Here is a 21,506-nt window from a genome sequence, read left to right as displayed (position 1 = left end):
TCCCCCAAGAATACGAAATACAAAGGGGAAATCCCCTATTTATAAGCATGAAAAGGGACCACCTTGGGGGCTCCCAAAGGGGACGTTAGAGAGCCCCCAACGGTCACATTTGTGACCGTTGGGGGCTCCCAACGTCACTTTTGGGAGGCCCCCAATGTGGTACGAAATCCAAAAAATATAAAAAACAAAAATTACAATGCATATTCCAATTGGAATATGCGTAAAATGCTAATTTACAAGAATACCCTTGAGGGTATTTTAGGAAGATAAAATATATATATTTATATATATATAAATAGAGATATGTATACATATATATATATATATGTATACGTATCTTTATATATATATATATATATATATATAAATATATATATGTACATTTAAGGATCAACATATTTTAACACCCCCCTCAATCTTTGCGGGGAAACGAAAAGATTGAACAAAGGGCAAGACTCCAAGAGGCTCCGGCAAGGATGCAATGGAACTTGAAAAGGCCTTCCTCCTATTGTCTTCAAATTTCCCGAACTATCCAGGGTACTTCTCTTTGTCCTATCTCCAAGATCCTGTGAAATAACAACAAAGAAACAAGTAAAACAAATCTTTGTACTTTTATTCAAATGGAACATTTCTAACTAGCACAGGTTAGAAGAGATGCAAATTATGCAAAAATGACACCAAAGTTTCAAAATCATATATCATGTTTAAAACAAAATGAGCGGAAGCAAATTATGCAGAAATAAATTGCAAGAATGCATAATGCATTCCTAAGGTCCAACGTTGGACAATAACCTCATAATGGGGAATAACAAAATGGTCCACTAAGGGACACCACAATAAGCCTACGAAGAGGCATGATATACATAAACATTATTGAATGAGGGCCCAAAAAGGCCATAAAGAGCATATGCATATACTTATCATGAAATGAATTAATACTCAAAGAACTCATTAATGAACATGCTTCAAACATGTAATGAAGTGTCAAACAAGAGAAACAAAGTCTCCAAGCATACTTTAGGCAAAATAAACTCAAGAGTTCACAAGGTTTTAAAATCATTTATGAAAGACATACTTAATACACATTTTGCATATAAGGGTGGCAAAAACCATAAGCACTTAATATATAGATTAAATGCTAAGAAATCAACTTGATATGCATATCAAAAATATGATTTGCTTGAAAAACACAAGTCATGAATGAAATTTTGCAAATTTCAACAATAGTTTATCCATTACAAACATCTTCCTCATTAGTCCTCCAAAACCCATAAATCAAGTGTATAAGCTACTAGATCAAGAATATAAAGTTATTAAAGGCCAAAGACACACACAAAGATGTGTAAAAGAACCTCTTGTCTACATATAATAATACTTGAAATAAGTGCATCTACGACAAGAACAAGAGAATACATGCCAACATGGACTAAAAAGTATCGCTTGTCTACGTAAAAAATACACTTAAAACCAAGTATGTTCAGCTACTAGAACAAGAGTAATAAGCCAACCATGGGCTAAAACATAATACATCTCTTGTCTACATATGATAGCACTTGAAATGAGTGAAATAAGCCAACCATGGGCATACATCTTAAGCGACTAGAACAAGGACACAAACGCCAACATAGGCTAAAAATCAAACACCATGGTGTGAATCAACGTGCCTTGTCTACATATAAAAACACTCAAGACAAGTGTGTTCAGCTACTAGACCAAGAGAGCAAAAGCCAACAAAGGGCTAAAAACACACGAAGGTGTAATAAAATTCTTGTCTACATATGATGACACTTAGATAATGGGCATAAAAGGAAAAGACTTTTGAGGCAATAAACTTGTAATGAAAAAAAACCTCGAATAAAACAATACTCCTTTTAAAATGAATTCTCATAACAATAACATGCATGTAAAAAATATCTTCAACAAGATACTATAATCGATAAAATAAAATTCTTGAGAACAAATGTGTGAACATACACACACCAAGAACACTTAGAATACTTGTGCAAAATCACAAGAACACAAAATCATAAATGTGCAAATGCACTCATAAGATTCATAAACAAGAAAAGGTTGAGCAATAATCCCAAAACCCTTGATTTTTAATATACCTTAAAACATTTAAGGTTTTAAAACACCATATGTCCATCACATTTACATAGAAGCATCCATAATGTCAATGGCCACAAGAGAAAAAATGAGTGACACACTCATAATTAGAGATCATACAACAAATCATTTTAGAGTCCCAAGGTGCCCATAACTCACCTCAACAACCATCTATAATATGGAAGGTGGACAAACAAAAATGATATAACACGAGGTGCCCATAACTCACCTCAACAAACATCTCTAATATAACAATAATAAGGCCAAATAAAAGATGCATTAAATAACATGTGATGGACAAATATAAATGCCACAAAAAGGCAATAAACACTTAAGGAATCATTTTTCAAAGAAAAGAGGACCGATTAAAAAATTGAATCAAAAGGTCCAATAATCAATAATGTGCTTTATAACAACAATTTTGCATAAACACAAATTATGCTTAATCTTCAAACAAGTCATTTATACCAAAAAGGACTTATTAAGCAATAACCACAACAACATAAAGAATTCATCAAGACAATCAAGCTTTTAATCAAAGAAATCATAAGAACCGTAATGGTTCACAAAGAAGGCTTTAACACAATACTCAAAGAATGAATATTTAAAACACTTGAAAATTTATAAATTTGGGATTAAATTCCATACAACAATTTTTAAAAAACCTTTGATTGTGATGAGATATGCGGAAACATTCAAAGTGCTAAAAGCACTTACAATGATTTAAAAAGGACTCAATATCTAAATTCATTATATTTTTCACAAAAATAAATGTGCATAAAGGCTCCATAATGCAAAAATGTCTACGAAGAGACAATACACATGTGAGCACAAAAGGCTTTATAAAAGATGTGCACGAAGGCACTCATACAATACTTGAACAAATACACACCAAGGTGTAAACAAACATGCACTAAGGCATGTATTTCATAAAAAAAAGAGGGAATGCATACAAGCGCAAATATTTGAGAAACAAATGTGCACAAAACACAAAAATACACAAAAGTGAGCAAGTATGCACTTTATAAAAAGAGCAATGCTTGAAATTCTCAAACTTTAACAATTGCAATTGAGGACAAAGAAAACCATATTATGGCCAATGTAGGCATTTTTAAAAGATATTATTAAGAGGTTTCGAAACCTTATGAAAAATACAAACCAACAAGTTTATAAAGATGAAAAATGAAATCATTTATACCAAAAGGATGCAAAAGATGAACTATGCACTCTATGTAGCGTGAGAAATTCCTTTTAAAAAATCTTTCCTAATGGTTTATCATAAACAATTTTTCAAAAAAGAAACATTGAAAAAATTTTAGGAGTTCTTATAAGTTATCATTAACAAGAACTACTTTAGGATTCAACAAAGATTTTTAGATGTGAGAGATTTTCATATAAGGATTATATCAAATTTTTCAAAAAATGCACTAAAATTCATAATCAAAAGAGGAACTCAAATCAAATTAGGGTTCATATGAGAGTTAAGAAATTTTAAGCAAAGATCATTACTTTAGCAAGAAATCATATATATAATTTTAAAAATTAACTTATAGGTCAATCATGAGATAGTTATGTAAGAATTATAAATCTCACATAATTGAAGGTAATTTTAAAAAAAAAAACATAAATTGCTATTATATGCGATGAGCAGTTCGATAAACATAAATTATATATTTGAACAACAAACAAGTTCACCAAATTTGAGGGAGATAATTTTAAAATATACGAGCACACGAAATGTGAAAAGACATAATTCAACTATCATAACCATTAAACGAACAAACTATATGCAAAAAACATATTTTCAAATGCATAATACTTTAAGAAAAGGGATACATACCGAATAACTTCAAAGCAAAAAAGGAAGAGCAATGAATACTTCACCATTTCTTGAGCAACACGCTTTCCGTTGCACCAAAGGACAATCCCATCGTGACCTCGCTCTGATACCATGTTAGAAAGTGACTTGGAATACATTGGGTTCAATAATGAACCCATACTTATGCACGTGGAGTGCAAATATACCCATTAAAGGGAAACAACATAAGCACATAATGTGCTAACACATAAAACCCATAAAAAGGGAAAAATATGACATAAAGTCATAAGTTGCATATCATTGAAGAATAATGGAGAAGGGGTAAAAACCCCATTACAATGGAGCATAAGCTCCCCCAAGAATACGAAATACAAAGGGGAAATCCCATATTTATAAGCATGAAAAGGGACCACCTTGGGGGCTCCCAAAGGAGACGTTGGAGAGCCCCCAACGGTCACATTTGTGACCGTTGGGGGCTCCCAACGTCGCTTTTGGGAGGCCCCCAATGTGGTACGAAATCCAAAAAATATAAAAAACAAAAAATAAAAATAAAACAAAAATTACAATGCATATTCCAATTGGAATATGCGTAAAATGCTAATTTACAAGAATACCCTTGAGGGTATTTTAGGAAGATAAAATATATATATTTATATATATAAATAGAGATATGTATACATATATATATATATACGTATCTTTATATATATATATAAATATATATATGTACATTTAAGGATCAACATATTTTAACACTAAAGACCCTATGTTCCAAGTGGCTAACCTAATTTTATGGTCATGGACTAACTTATTTACCCCCACCCGTCCAACAAAGTGAGGGAACCCTTGCCTATTTGACACCACACCCGGGGGCCGGTGTGACGCGTCGCTTCCGGGCGACGACCTAGCAACCCTTGCCCATTTATCACTGCCTCCAAGCCTATAGAGTACAGTGGGTCGCTCAGTAGGGAACGCCCCAACGAAATTCTCATATTGGTTCATATTCATAGGGTATGACTAAGTTTTTTATGTCGGCTGTCACTGGCCTACCGCAACCCTCCTCCTTTTTATGGATTCATACCCTAAACATAAAAATAAAAACAGAATTATTTGGCTTGAATTTTTTGTGACAACTCTAGATCTAATCTAAGGTTAATAGATCCAAACCCCAACATCAGATTCTCCAAAATGCCCTCTTCAACTAGAATAGCCTTCTTAGGACGTTAGGAGGATTGGGAGTAAGGAAACCCTTCTTAATAAGCAACTTCTTAATACCCTCTTTCCTAACAACAGGATTTCCAATAATTGACTCCTCATTGGGAATGAATGCAGATTAATCTCCCCCTCCTTCCTATAAGAATCTTTAACCGAATTTTCCTTTATTAGAAGTCAGAAATAGGATTCACTAAATGGTTTTCTTCATGACTTGCCGCAATTGAGGCCTTTCAATTCTTACCAAAATTGTCAACTTCTACCACCTTGGACACCTCGGGAATACCAATTGGTTTATCTTATAAGGTAACTTCCTCAATTACCGCAGATGAATTAGCCAACAGTTCCACATTAGCCAACTCAGCAACATCCCATTAGGACTCTTCACCTCAGAAGAATCCTCATCTGATTCAGCCAATTCAGAAACAACTTGCCTAAAATTTTGATTGGCACTAGGAAACTTTCCTAGCCAGCAGGTGCACCAGAACTGGACGTCACAGCAAAATCAATATTCCCAATACTGCTCTTACTGGAAATCATCTCCTCTACTCTGTCGGTTACACCATAAGATGTCAGAATAATGCTGGACTTGGCAAAATTAATCTGATTAATCGCATTAACTAATATAGCAATTCAGTTTGGGACAATAAAGAAACATTAGACCTTGACGAATTGGATAATCCCAAAATTGAAACAATAGAATCATTACTGTAACATTTACGATTTTGCTTTAATTTAACTTTTAAATTCATGTCAAAATCGGTTTTAAATTCACGCAAAATTTGAGAATCTAAGTTGACGAAGCAGTGCTTTGGATTCAAACCAAGGTCAATGAGAAGCTCAGAGGGGTCACGCCTAGCCTAGTAGGGTGCCAGGTACGATTAGAGTGGCTCTCAGAAGTTCAGGGGTGACTCAGGGTTATTTGGATCTTGGATGGGTTAGGTTCGAATCCAAACCTGAGTTCGGATCAAGTGTTGTTTTGCATCTTATGTTTGGATATGAATCTTTAATTTGGTTTTGGATTTGGAACTTTTTGTTTGGTTCATAGATCCAACCCAACTGAAGATTAGATTTTGATTGGGTTTTGGATCTGGATTGGATTTTTAGATCTGGATCACTTTCGAATTTGGATCGTTTTCGGATTTGAACCCAAGTGAGATGCATTCCAAGTTCTAGAGACCTCATTAAGAGGGTCTTTAAACCCTAGAGGACTCTAGAGAGGGTGAGACCCCCCCCAGTGGACCCCATAACTAATTAGATTAATTAGCGGTTAATTAAGATTAAAATAGTAGTAAATTAAATTAATAACTTAATTAATTAAGAGATTAGTTAGAATATATTTGGAATAGGGCTCTTAGGGATCAACCTAGCTAGTACAACATTAGGGTTGGACTCTAAGGAGGGGATGCCCCCCTTGGTGGTTTTCCTTGTATAAAAAGAAAAAAAAAAAAGAAGCCTCTCTCTTATTCTTATTCTTATTCTTATTCTTATTCTTCTTATTCTTCTTCTTCTTCTTCTTCTTCTTCTTCTTCTTCTTCTTCTTCTTCTTCTTCTTCTTCTTTCTTTCTTTCTTTCTTCTTGGAGCTTTTCCAGCAGCCATTAAAGCTCCTCTAAGGTTTAAAGACGGAAGACGAACATTGGTCTATGTCTGAGAACCCGATTAAAGTAAGTACATCAATCGCATAGGCATAGATTTTTTCAAATGCATGAAATATGCATGGGACGATTTTCAAATCTGAACCAATAATGGATCAAACCATGAAACACCTCTCTAAGATTGATTTTCAATATGAAGAACACGTTTTTATGGATCGTTGTTACCATGAAATAAAAAAGAGAAACAATTTTTTAAACAAGATGATTTTCGGGCTTCTTTTGTGAAAAACGATTTAAGGAAAACTTCTTTTTTGTTATTTGTTACATCTTATTTGTTCTAGTATATTTAATATGTTAATCTTACGTTATATTGATGAAATATAAGTTTTATAAGTTCTAGAAATTCGTTATATACCTGAATTCATGTTTTTTTATGCGAAAAATCGTTTTAAAGAAGGTTTTGGCAAAAACATTTTTAGGGTTTTGATGTTTTTGATAAAGAAAGTTGATCAGAGCATGTATAATAGATTATTTCATGTTTAGCATGATTAAACAACTTGTTATTACATAAGGAATCTATGTTTTCATGATTATTTAGGATTTCATATGATTATTCATAAATATAATCATATTTGAGATATTTCTTGAAGGTTTTGTGATTATTGGATGATGTATATTATTGTTTTAACAAGATTAGCATGAATCTGAGCAAATATGTATTGTATAATGATGTAAATATGTTTAGAGTATCAAAAATCGTGATTATATGAATTTTTACCATAAATCTTATTCTTGCTTAATGGATCTTGCATGAATTTGAATCTGGGCCTTTCTGTCCTCATTTTTTATTCTGACATGTTTCAAAAAAAAACGATATCTCCATGAAAACGAAGTCAATAAATTAAAATAAAAATACTAAAGTATTCTACACATCCAGGGCTTGAATTATAATCTTATTTCGTTTAGATCAATATTGAGACCCAAACGTCTTTTGCAATAGAGCACAGGTTTTCTGTCATGTCTGCAGGACTGTTCCAAGACAACGATTTTAATGATTATAAAAACTCAACCAAGACTGATCAAAATAAATTGAGAAAAATCTGAGTAAGAGGTAACATGTATAAGAATATCTTGTAAAAAAGGTTTTGTCAAAACATTTTTCTGTTGGTCTAGAGAAATTCCCCAAACCAGGATAAATTTCTGCAGTTGATAGGATCTGTCTTATATTTTTTCCTGAATAGGGTTTAGTCTCATAATTTTTCTAATTTTATTATAACGAATTTTTCAGTTTTGTTTCTTGAACTGTATTTCTGATATATGGGTGAAATTTTAGTAAAATTGAGAAAATATAATTTGATTCCTGTGATTTTCAGTGGGTTTTAAAAAAATGAGTTAATAGGGATCTGAATTTACACACTATGACATGTATGGATGCTTAAGTATATTTTAAATTATGCAGCATGGTTATGGATGTTTATCTTGAAATTTGAGTTGATATGCATGTAAACTGAATGTATTTCATGTTATTCTTGATTTATAACCATTCATATAACATGCATGTTAATGAACATTGAATATCATAAGGCATAATCAGTGTAAAGTAAATTGTTACACATGTTATTGCTTATTTAACCATGATCATGAATTGCATATGGTTGTAGCATTTATTTATGCATGTGAGCATATGACATGGTGATAATGATGTGAAATATAAACGTGTGTGGCTTGGTGTGAGCCTGGGTTCGGTGGAACCTATGGGTGCCTGTGGTATACCAGAGAAAGAAAAGATATACATACACATAATCACATAATTGTCTTGTAGAAGCCAAGCTCACAGTGTGAACTGTGGGTATCTGGATGGGTCAAATGGACTTGCTTATGAAATCTCCAGCGGAGAGATTGGGCTTGTGAGCCCGGGTGCATGTGCTGTGAGCACATGTAATTTAATTTATACAACAACTACGCCTTCATCCCAAAACAATTGGGGTCGGCGATATGAACCAAAAAAGAAAATCATTTTGGGTGTTCCATATGAATCCTTCTCCTCCAATCATTTTTATTCAATGCCATGTCCTCGGTGAGGTTCAAAGCATTAATATCATTTCCTATCATCTCCATCCAAGTCTTCTTAGGCCTACCCCGACCTCTTTTAACTAATATATTTCTCATTTCTCCATCCTTCTAACTGGAGCATCATTAGGCCTTCGCCGAATATGTCCAAACCACCATAAACGATTCTCTCTCATCTTATTTTCAATGGGTGCAACGCCTACCTTACGTATCTCCTCGTTCCGAATCTTATCTTTTATTGTATTTCCACACATCCATCTCAGCATACGCATCTCAGCTACACTCATTTTTTGAATATGATGTCTCTTGGCAGTCCAACATTCCGTACCATATAGTAAAGCGGGCCTAATAGTCGTCCTATAAAACTTTCCCTTCAACCGCAATAGCATTCTACGATCGCACAACACTCCAGTTGCACTTTTCCATTTCATCCACCCAACCTTTATCCTATGATTTACATCTCCATCAATTTCTCCATACTTTTGAATGATAGATCCCAAATATTTGAAACAATTATCCACCGGTATTTCTTGCTCACCAAGCTTCACTACACTCCCATCACTACTTCGTTGCTTACTAAACCGACATTCCATGTATTCTGTCTTACTCTTACTCAACTTAAAACCTCGTGCTTCCAAAGTCTGTCTCCATAATTCTAACTTAACATTAACCCTAGATCTAGACTCATCAATCAAAACAATATCATCAGCAAACAACATACACCACAGCACATTTTCTTGAATTGATCTCGTAAGCTCATCCATCACTATAGCAAATAGGAAAGGGCTTAAAGCAGATCCTTGATGTAACCCAACAGTTATAGGAAAATTGGTTGTCACTCCTCCACAAGTGCGGACATTGGTTACTACTCCTTCATACATATCCTTAATTATACTAATGTACTTGAGAGAAACACATTTCTTCATCATTGTCCACCAGAGAACGTCCCTAGGTACTCTATCGTATGCCTTCTCCAAATCAATAAAAATCATATGCAAATCTTTGTTCCTCTCTCTATTTCTCTCAATAAGTTGTCTAAGAAGATATATAGCAGTGTTGTTAAAAACGCGGCTCAAGGCGCAAAAAGCGTGCCTCGCCTCGAGGCGAGGGCCTTTTTGCCTTGAAGTGCACTTAAAAGGCATACTTTGGAGAGACTGGGGGTACACGCAACCAGTTGACCATTGTTTTGTTTTGGAGAGCAACAACATCTCCTAATCCCCTGTCTCCAGTTGTAGGGGGCCTGGATTACTGGGTGTCATAGGTGGTATGTCTAAAATCTTTGCAGAATAGGAATCGATTTCTCGCAAGACCACTGAGATTTTTCCTCAGTTACAGACTGCTCCAATAGAACCTCGACCTGAGGTTGCAGATTCTTCAATTCAATGAGGTTAATAAAATACATGGGATAATATACTCCTAATTGAATTGGTTGAATCGAAGTTAGGAATCTGAGAGTGTACCATCGGGCAGGAGAAAAAGTGAAACATAAGAAATCAAAATAGAATCATTGAAATATTTCAGTTTGTGCATAAATTGTTATTTCATTGGCATGATGCATTGTAACATGTTAATCCTTTAATATGAATGCAAGCATAATTAGTTGTGTAAATGTGAGTTATGCTTAATTTTGATATTGTACCAATCCGGACCCACGAAATTTAAGGAACCCCAAACAATCCTGCCATTCCATTAAAAGAGTGTCTAGCTAGGTACCATGGGTCGTTCTTACACAAATAGAACTTTGGCTTCCTCTCCAACTTCTAAAGTTTCAAGCACTCGGCCACATAGAATGGCCTTTCCATAGATCGTCCATCCCATCTGCACACTAGGGAAAATTGAAAGACCTTCTTTCTTTGTAAAACTCCTTAGGAAAGTGATTAGATATTTTTCCTGCACCTTCCATAAGCAGAGGTAAACTCGAGTTAGTACGGGTTATTAAGAGGCAAAGAAGGCACTCCTACTATCTGCGCCCATGATGTGGATGAGAGATTTGCATCATCTCTCACATCATCATGATCAGCAGCAGCATCTTCTGCACCAGTAGAAGCAGCCATAGTCTGCTCAAAACAATATTTTCAAAAATCGAAGTAGAGAAGAACTTAGAGAAGCAAAAATCACCAAGAAAAGAGATTGAGTGATGTCAACACAGGTATCAGCTGATGTCAGCAGTACTACCAGAGGAATCAGCTGAGGTAGAAGGATGTCAATTCTAAATATCTCAGCAATTAGATGTGCAAGGAAGAAGATAATGATCAGAAAAGGTAGAGATATGGGGTTTCTTTGGGAATTAAAAAAGGGAAAATAAAGAGGAAATGATGAGAAAGAAATAGGAGGAGAAAATAGGAGGCTTGGCTCTAATACCACAATATTCTTTGATATTGATGTAAAGAGGAAGAGGGTTTCTTGAGAGGAGAGAACTCTAGTCCCAAATTGTTCCTTAGTGTGGACTCTGTGGAGGTTGTACTCTTTCCTTTAATAAAGAGAGTCCCTAGTTGGGGAGGTACAGAACATAATACAAATGTTGTTCTTGGCAATTTCTCCGCCATGAAATATCTCGAAAGATTTTGAAAAATAATTATTTTATCGAAAAAATCTTGAGAAAATATCGGTCTTCTAAAAAACAAAAATAATGTAAAAATTTATGATAGGATTATAAGATTTTACAATAATATGAGCTCATAAATACAAAAACAAAGCATCGCGCTTTGAAAGGAGAGGGACTTGTATACATGGTTTATAAGAGCATTATTATAGTTTAGAGTGCAGGGGGATGAAAAGTTAGCCCCACATCAAAGAGGAGGGGAAAGAAGTTCCCCTCCCATCTCTTACTTAAGAGGGTGCTTGCCTCCTCTCTTGTGCATAAAAAAAAAGGCTGATGTTCGCATGGGTGTAGTCCTCGTCTTTTGTATTTTTTAAGTGGGGCTTAAAAATGCCCATACTTTCTTTTTAAATAAAAGTTTCTTTTCATTTTGCTTGCTAATAGTTGCGACAAAGTCGTGATATTATTATGAGATATTGAAAGTAAGCAAGATTTTGAAAATCTTGCAATATTATCAGGATTCTCACGTTTTGTGATTATATTGCGATAATGTCATGAGATTTTCAAAATCTTGGCGATATTTGTGACTATGGTACAGAAAAGTCAAAATAAAGCAAAAAATTACAACAATGTCCTACTAACTAATATCATACAAGCTATGTGCATCAAAGAGAATAAAATCAAATAATACATATATGATTAACTAAAATACAATAATAAGATGCACAAAAGCATCATGATGCACCCATCATGCTTCTGAAAAATGAGGATATTTCCCTTTTTCATTAGGGATGACACCCATGGACCAATATCATCTCTTATCATTAACACTTTGTTGAGCTGCCAGTCAACTATTTTTCACTACAGCTTGGTAAATACTCTATGTACCATTTATTTGTTTGCAGTTAAAATGTGGTAACCCACAATGAACACAAATGCTGGGATACATCTCACCGCAGATTATGTTGTCACTACATTTTCTTGGGTCAATTCAGATGAATCAGCATGTATATGTAATAATATTTTAAAACCTAGTACTGAAGTATAATTATAAAGGTTTTTGGAGACTTGGATCAAGTACAATGAAAATTGATGTCTAACCTGTGTTAGATATGGTTGTAATATTTACAGCATTTAATGGCCAGAGCTTACAAGCTTATAGGTACCATAGTCTTGAATGAAGATAAGCCATGTGAGAAACAAAGGAGTGTTTCAGTGGAGGGCCAAGATTATTCAGAGAGTTAAATTTCTTTTTATGTCAACAGTAGATTATTCTTGCCTTCTTGGAATTTGTCTCCATAATGGTAGCCTAGTTCCAGGGAATCAATATGTTCAGAGCATAGTTATCTCGTTCTTGGCTATTCCTCAATGAGGCAATTGCCTGGGTAATATAGTATTTTCTATATATCTTGTGAAAATCTTGGCACTTGAAAATGAAAAAATAACCAACCAATGCAAAAAGAAAGGAAAGAATAGGTTTGTGTGTTTTTCTTCAAAAAAGGTGAAGTAAAAGATTTTGTAAATATAAACAAAATAAGAAATAACATAATCAAAGCATAGAAAAATTAAAAAAACATTGAAAATATCAGAATAATATCATTAGCATCATGATATATTCAGAATATTTGCAATAGCTCTGATAATGTTTCTGAACTGCTGCAGCATGTTGGTTTTGTTATACCACCTCTGCATCAATTGAAAGTTGGCCTTTACCTATTTCTCAAGGCAAATAGATGTGTCACTACCTGTATGTGCACTCTATATTTTTTCCACCAAGTATGTTGGACCCGAAAAGAGTTACACATCTGCTTAACCAAAAACATATATCATACATAGATAACAACATCCTTAACACAGATTTGATCATGCATATACCATTCAGAATTCCAAAATATGTCACATTGTGCAACAGTCAAATAGATCAACTTTCAGACTTCCTATGTCAGGTAGATAAGTATCAAAGGAAGTGTATGGACCTGTGGTGGAACCTCTCCACTTGGAGGCGGCAAACCTTTCCTCCGTAAGAAAGTGTTTCCTAACATAAGCTCGTGTCTACCTATGCACAAGTAAAGCATAAACCAGTTAATGACCAATTATTAAATACAAAACCCAGAGAAACATGTGAATTCTTTTAAAAAATGATCATTTCATACAAAAAAGGGATCTACGTTCATTGAAATTTTTCTCATAAAATTACTACAAACCTTAAAATAAATATAAAAAGAGATGTAAAACCTAACAAGTGTTCCAATGTTCAAATCCAAATTCATTTTGTCATAAACTAGATATAGTAGGCACAATCCAAAGGATATCATAGCAGTTGGATTCCAAATGCCTGAAAAGGGTTGTTTAGGCCTATCGATCGAATCGAAAGTAACTGTATGACGTGAAGATTGAAAGACATAAAAGGCACTGCATAAATGAAAATTGCACGGATTCACAAAGATAGCATTAAATGAAAGAAGATCAGACAGATCAAATTTCACTAGGTAACTTACTTCCCCAAAAATATTTAGACTCCTCCGAGAACTGGCAAATATACTTTTCATCTGCACCAAGAATTTGAGCACCAACTCCAGTAAATCGGGGCCCATACATGATTTCCTCTAGCATTCCCAACCCAGTTCGAAACGATGGATCCTCCACTGAGTACATAAAGCAGAAGCTCTGCTTCTGCTCTGGAAGGGAGACCTTGAAGTACCAACCCTCAAAAAATCGTCGTGCACTTCCATCAAAGTGATACCTGATTTAAGATGAACAGAAGGTCTGACCATAATTATGCTTACACTGGCAATGCCATCAATATTCACTTCAAATTCTTTCTCGAAATCAATTTTTACCCCGAATGAGCACTCGCAAAGGATGGACTGTAAAGCAGCATGTAACCAACGCAAAGCAAAACCACGCTGAATATGACTAAATAAGCACACCATGAAAGGGAATTTAAAATTGCAACAAAAATTAGACTTTTCAAATATGAACAGCAATCCATCATTTGGAGCATAAGGTAGAACAGTTCCATTTCTCGTTTTCTTCCTGAAATGTGATTTATGAAGCACACATGTAGGAACAGATAATGTAGAGACATTTGATTTTTTTTTAAAACTACAAAATACGAAGAAACAAAAAGTTGAACCATATCAATTTTCAGCACCAAGATTTTAAAAAAAAAAAACACTAATACGAAAAGTTTCAGCTTGGAAACAAAAAAAAATCAAACAAGTCCTGAAAGGGGGTCTCGAGAGATTCACCCGCTGTGAGGCGTCCGAAGATCACGATCGGGAGGGGTCGGTGTGTAGATGGGATCCACGGAGGCTTTGCAGTAGGCCCTACGCGGTTTCCCGCAGGGATGCCCGCTGCTTCCCTTCCTCGTCGGCGAAACCCTAGAATTCCCAAGTCCCCACAGAAACCCCACAGACAAAGAAGAAGGAAGAGTGGGCCTGGGAAACGGGTTCCCACTCAAACAGGCATAGGAGGAGACTTGGAGTTTCATGGCGTTTCAGCCCGCGCGCATGGCGGAACCTCTAGCAAGTGAAAAGATGAAAAAGAGAGCAAAACTGGTGGGTGGGGATCTTGTGTGCCACCACCACCGCTCGGTGCAGGAGGGCGACGGCGACAGGAAACCGAAGGAATGAAGGTGGATTTATTTAGACCAACCGCTGGAGCGCCAGTGAGCAGCGGTGGGTGGAGTGGAGGAGACGAGACGTGGCACGATCACCCTGAGGAATGAACGGGTGACAAGTGCGTGGTCCTTTCGCTATTTTCTTCGAGCTCACCTTTTGGTTTTGGCGGGTAACGTCAGAACGAGAAAGCCAACCCGAATTCTGTCTCCACCTTGTGGAACGTGTTCAGATGAACACCCAAAAGCCTCATCATCACGATACGATACTAGTCGATAGAAGTACGTGTACAAGCTTTATGTAACTGAATCTTTGGGTGAACCTATCAAGTTGTCAACCATCATAACGTGGAACCCTGACCTCATTAAGGGGATCAACTAAAAGTGTTCGCCAAAACCCATGAAATTTAATGACCACTCTTGGATACAACGTGTCGTGAATCAATGTATAGATGAGGTTTGTGTGGTGCTTATGAGTTTAGCACACTCAAAGAGTGAGGTTGTTTTTTACGAAATCTATCCTCATGGATGTGTTCATAGTCAAAATAGTAAGAATGGACCTTTAGATCATAGTTTTTCAGCGTTAAAATATGTTTTTTTTATGTGTGTAAATTTGATACATTTTAGGATATTGATTTTTAAACCTTTTATAAAAGCTGACATATAAAAAAACATGACTCAAAGGTTAGTTTCTACTAAACTTAACATGTACATATATGGCGGGTACAAAAAAAAAAAACTAAAAAACAAATACATTTTTCAATTAAAGGTTGTTTACCCACGAGTGTAGCAAACATTGAGCCACGAGTTTATATTTCCACTTGTTCAATATGTACAACATTTTACTATTTACTATTGACTATTGTCATTGGATCGGATCTAACATGACCTGCTCCAGCTAATTATTCCGTGCAAACACTTAAATATGATTCAGGTGGAGCTGACCCATGTTATTTTGTGACATGTTTGGGCATGTATGTTGCATTTAAAAATGTTTTATCTCACACGCTTAATTATGTGACATGTATGTGTGGGTTTGGGAAGCTTATTTATTTGAATGTAGTTAAAAATTCTCAAATCTGATTAACTAATCATATCGGAATAGTGACCAGTGATGCCTTCCCAGCAATGTGAGAGCCAACCACGAGACCGATTTTTTTTTTACATAAAAATTCTTTTTTTATTGAAAAAAATGCATCACGAGCTAGTGCTAGTAAAATCTACTCTTAAGTAAAATATCACCTAGGCAAGAGACCGTCTCAAGTCAATATAATCGAACTCAAGGATTTATGAGAGAAGTAAAACTCAATAAAGATACCTACATGATGAGACCCAACTTTGTTGCTATTGTGGAGCTTCGCCGAAGGATAACATTTTGCCGAGTCCTAAGAGCACTGAGGTCTTGGGGTCTCTCTCTAGTTGATGATATTGAATGGCTCTCCTTGCCGGATCAAGTCCTTTGACAAATGACCACGAATCTCATCTGACAATCATGGCCATTCAATCTTGGTGTCAGAATCGTAACATGTGGCTTGTCACCTCTTCCGCCCAAAACGCTTAACGGTGCTCAAGCAGTGATTGACGAAGTTGCAAGGTTAGAAAGGTATTTTAACGAGTGGTGGAGTCAACTTGTAAGGATGGCATTGGACCCAGGGAAAATGGGCTTTGCCTTGTTTGAACCGGGGATGGAGGACATGAAATGGGGATGGAGGTTAAAATCATAACCCGTGCGGGGATGGAGGCAGGGATGAACTTACCCTTTTTCCCGCCCCGCCGCACCCTGTCCCCAATCTCAGTTATTAAAATAATTAAAATACCTTTAGAGATGGCAATGAACCGGGAAAAAATGGGGCACCGTTCCACTTTGCCCCAGTTGGACCAAGGATGGAGGACATGAAACAGGAATGGAGGCGGGGATGGATGTTAAAATCAAAACTCGTGCCGGGATAAAGGCATAGATGGAGGGTAAAATTTTGAGACAACGCGGGGGTGGAGACTTCGTCCCCCATCTTTGCCCCAGTCCACTACCATCCCTAGAAAGGAGTGTTGATTAAGGTCTACTTGCAAACATTCATAAGAGGCTAATAAAGGTTAACCATTACGAAGAAGATGAATATCAAGTAAATTAGTGTATCTTCTTTTTAATTGAATGATGGAATCTTTGTGTCACAGGCTAAAAGTGAAGGCCCCGTGACGTGCCCCGGTATATCCCAACATCGAAACGACCTTTCAAGCGTACAACGAAAATCGAGCTAAATGTCAGTCATCAAGCACGCAGGCGCAATAGCACAAGCATACGCACACACAATCACATAACCGGAGTGGGGAGGCAAGAGAGCATAGAATAAGGCAACAAAGTAGAGACTTCTATTAGCAAGTTAACGAGTACCGAGGGACCCAAAAATTACCTTGTACTTAGGGTTTTTTAGACCAAAGGCCATTACAAGCACTACAAGACAACAAAAGAGGAACTACATCAAGCAATAAAATAAAAAACTTGGCGATTCTGAACACTCTCTCCCTCCTATGTTGGCATCATCCTCGACGACAATCGTGAGTAGTACTCTCCCACATGTTGATGATGCTTCCACATATTGACTGCTTTCTCCCAAGAGGCTTCACTCTCTGGTAAACATTTTCACTGCACTCGGTACTTCACCCTACTAAGATAATTGTTGTAATGGTTGTTGATGACTTTTGGTTCTCTACCTCAGATGTTGGTTGTTGAAGCTGTGCGCTGAATGATTGGAGCACGCAGAGATGTGCTTCACTGAAGGCAACAAGGATCTCCTTCATCTTCATGTAATGGCTTCAGGTTGGATAAATGGAAGACAGGATGTAGTATCCGGATTTTTTTTACCATTATTTAAATGAAGATGATTTATTATTTTAAATATGGCTTTTATTTATTTAAGTATGCATGTGAATTAGTATTTATGTAGTACATTATTTTGAAATGTAATCCTAAGTGAATTAAAATTTTAACTAAGGTTAAAATGCATTTAAAATTAAACTCAGGAATAATTTCAAATAAATTTGAATTTAAAAGGAGTTTATCATAAATTGGGTTTGGATTTAAATTCAATCAAATTTGGATTTGGTATATTGATTTAGATCCAATTTAGGTTTGAATTTAATTTGAGTGAAATTGAGATTTTATTTAATGTCAATTTCAAATTGAATTTATGTTTTAAATTGAATCACATGTTAAAATTTAAATTTTATTCAAGGTTAATTTTATGTAAATTAGGACAAAAATAAATTTTGAATGAAATGTAGATGAATTAGAAGTAGATTTGAATTTCAAACAAATTTGAATTTTAAATTTGGGTTTGGTTTGCATTTGAACTTAATTTGAAATTTTAAAACCTCATAAGGATGATTTAGGGTTTGGGGGAATTAATTAATAATTAATTCAATAATTAGGATGTAAGGGGTGGGACATCTCTTAGGTGGACCACACCTTTGCTCGGCAAACTTTCCATAAATCAAGTCCAAGTCAAATTCAAGAAGAAGAAAATTTCTAAAAGAAAATTTTTAAAAAAATGACTAAGTCAAAACTTACCAAAACACATGGTAAGCATTGGCTTGGTTTGAACCAAAGGACTAGGGACCACATGGGGGCATCCCTACTTTTGGCTCAAGCTAGAAAACAAAAATGATACAGTAAAATAAATGCAATGAATGCACACTCAGTTTCTTCTGTTCTTGGACAAGATAACAGCAAGAGAAAACCCCTTTGATTTTTTGAATAATGCTGGGCAAAGAGTAAAATTTAGCAGCAATAGTCAGTATGTTTTCACTGCTGCCTGTGTGCATCAGAAAACTGGAACCATGGAGACAAGCCCTACCTGATATCCATCTGTCAAAATCTAGATCTTCTTCTCAAGGCGATCTGCTTTCTTCGTCTCATCTTTCACCCAATTTTTAACAGTTTCAAACTCACTCTGCAATGCAGCAAGCTTGTCACTGTTGCTGGCAACACTAACATGACCACAACTGTTCCGTGCTGGGAAGTACACAAGGTCTTCTTGACATGAATAATGTGCTTCAGAAAAGTCATCGAGAGAAGCATTTTCATGTCCCATTGCCACACGAAGAAGTGAGATCTCTTGTTCAATTAGAGAGTTAGCCTGGAAAAAGAAAATCCCAATAAATTGCACAGATAGTAATATCATGCCATCATCATAAATTTTATGCATTGTCTTGCTAAAAAAGAAATGAAATCATCGACCGACTACCACAAAAGCTGTCTAAAAAATTGTCATCCCTGTAAGATGCAATTAGCAAACAGCAGAAGTGCCATTACCGATAAAATTACCACATAAAATCATATTAAAAATTACAATTTGCTAAACTTTTTGAGGCAAAAGATTATCTAGGACAACTGCAGCCAGTGTTTTTAGGAACACTTGACCATGAGGAAACATGTTTCCCAAGAAATCATTTCCGAAATGTGAAACACTGTTTCAACATCAATAACATATAGGGAAACAAGTTTCTCACCAATGTGAAATATGTTTTCCTAAGGGCCATTTGTTGCAAGGGATAAGTAAGGGGACGAAAAGGGCCAACATAAGAAAAAGGCTTGGCTTTCGAAAAAAAAGCCTGCCATGCTGGCTTCATCATGCAACACCTTTCCCACGGGGCAAGGTATGAATCGATTTGCATGAAACGAGGAAGGAGGTGGCAAGCGCTGGGGCCCACAATTGCCAGCATGGACTTTTCCCTTGATAATGTTTGGGTGTTTGTTTTGCTGGTGGTGGGAACGGCTGCCAGCGTGAACTTTTCATATGAAAAGACCCCATATTCCCTTGCAACAAACAGGCCCTAAGCAGAAAATAAGTTTCCCAATGTGTGGGGAAATGCTAGGATTTTTACAACACCAAAATTTTATTTTTTAGCGACATGTATTTGGAAAACAAGCTCATATAAATCTTAGTTTTTACATAACATTAAATGAGAAAATGAATGCAATATATTATATAAGAGAGGGAATGTAATTTGAATTCCAGTCAGTTTTAACTTTGTGAAAACCTAAAAATCCTTTAGTTTTGAACAATTGCTATATATGTAAAAGTTGATTTCTATGATGGCATATTTATTAAAAGTTACGTCAGGGAATACTAACATAATGTATTGTACTATTGTCTCTTTGAACCTCAAACATTTGATATTTAAAATAAAAATTCATATTTGCTTCCCCAAAATTTTCTCCACTCTCTTCCCCTTTTGACTTTTGCTTCCGATTTCTTTTCCAACTCATTTCCCACTTCCCATTTCATCAGGCCTTATTTCCTATTTTTGTTTCTCATAATGCTTCCCATTTCCATTTGCCTTCCTCGGAACTTAAGTGAAACAGATGGAGTGGAAGACATCATGGTCATATGTCACATTCAATTGTTTGTACCTCATTATTACTCATCAATTATCTTCATTTATAACAAAACAGAGTTGATAAGAGTAATGATCTGAAGAACAAAAAAATTCAATAAACAAAGGGACACCCACTTAAGAGGGGAAATTCAATAATCATCATAAAATGAAACCCACTAACACACTGATCCTGGACATCTGAATTACTACCAAGCAAAAGTGGGAGCCATATCTCTTGACGTTAAAGAGTGGATGTGCATGTATTGCAATTATACATTACAGGGTGTATACAAATACCACAACAGTTCCACCGAACCTTGGATCATTCTCGAGCTATGCGCATGTAGGGTCTCTCATGACCCATGTCCCATCTCACATGCTTTATATATATCTTTCAACACAATGCATCATGCTCATGCTTATACGTAAATCATTTGTGTATCATTTATGAAATTTATCTTCATACATGGATTGTCTCGTCATGATTCATCACATCAAGTAACATGACATTCATCATAATAATCATGCATACACTTATACTATTGTCACATATCAATTTTACACTTTTCATAAACTGCACATGGATTCATACATTGTCAATGTGCATATGAGCATGATAGGCATTGAATCACATATGATTATAAAGCATACTTAAAACAATAATTAGCAGAAATCACCCTATTGTTACAGGTTCTGCCATGACTCATACAACTTTTGACAGTCAATCAAAACTTCTGGGTAACATATACAAGTGTCCCCTAACATCTTCAATTTACAAATCCGAAAAAGCTCTTATATTTTTACTGTAGTAATTCCCGGACTGAAACTGTTTTTTTTTTGTCAATAGTTATAGGTGTAGAATTTTGTTTCTTGAAAAAATAGTGATTTGATACGCTTCTGTGAGGCTCATAATTTTCTTAATTTTTATAAAAAAAATATTTACATGTTACTTTTCTACCAAATCCATTCTTCCTGCAAAACTCCTTACCAATATTTTTAAATTTATTTTAGACTGAACCCCTGTCAGGGAAATACACAGGTCCTAACTTCCTTACTTATTAGCAAGAGCTATAATTTTTTCCTTATTTTGTACAGGATGTTCAAGATGTTTGATAATGCATGAAATGCATATCATATTGTCATAAAAGCATGCATTTATGTGAGCTTTT

General features: G+C 35.5%; 1 protein-coding gene across 3 annotated transcripts in view; it reads right to left on the bottom strand.

The window, feature by feature from the left end:
* Window positions 1–15,070, bottom strand: part of VTE1 (tocopherol cyclase, chloroplast / vitamin E deficient 1 (VTE1) / sucrose export defective 1 (SXD1)) — a 66,777-nt gene extending 51,707 nt beyond the window's left edge. For 2 of the 3 annotated variants that reach the window (XM_089982512.1, XM_089982510.1), the window contains exons 1-3: window positions 14,594–15,063; window positions 13,841–14,085; window positions 13,319–13,398 (exon numbers count right to left, since the gene is read on the bottom strand). In XM_089982512.1, coding sequence (XP_089838638.1) covers window positions 13,319–13,398; window positions 13,841–14,085; window positions 14,594–14,835 — 567 coding nt within the window. In that variant the 5' untranslated portion in view covers window positions 14,836–15,063. Of the gene's footprint in view, window positions 1–13,318; window positions 13,399–13,840; window positions 14,086–14,593 lie in introns of all 3 variants that reach the window. The other variant, XM_089982511.1, reaches the window with a different exon arrangement.
* Between the last annotated feature and the right edge of the window lie 6,436 nt (window positions 15,071–21,506).

This window comes from Nuphar pumila, chromosome 12 (assembly GCF_984573655.1).
Source record: "Nuphar pumila chromosome 12, dmNupPumi1.hap1.1, whole genome shotgun sequence".
NCBI lineage: Eukaryota > Viridiplantae > Streptophyta > Magnoliopsida > Nymphaeales > Nymphaeaceae > Nuphar > Nuphar pumila.
Note: the sequence above shows the minus strand (reverse complement) of the source record. Positions and strands in the feature narration are given on the sequence as shown.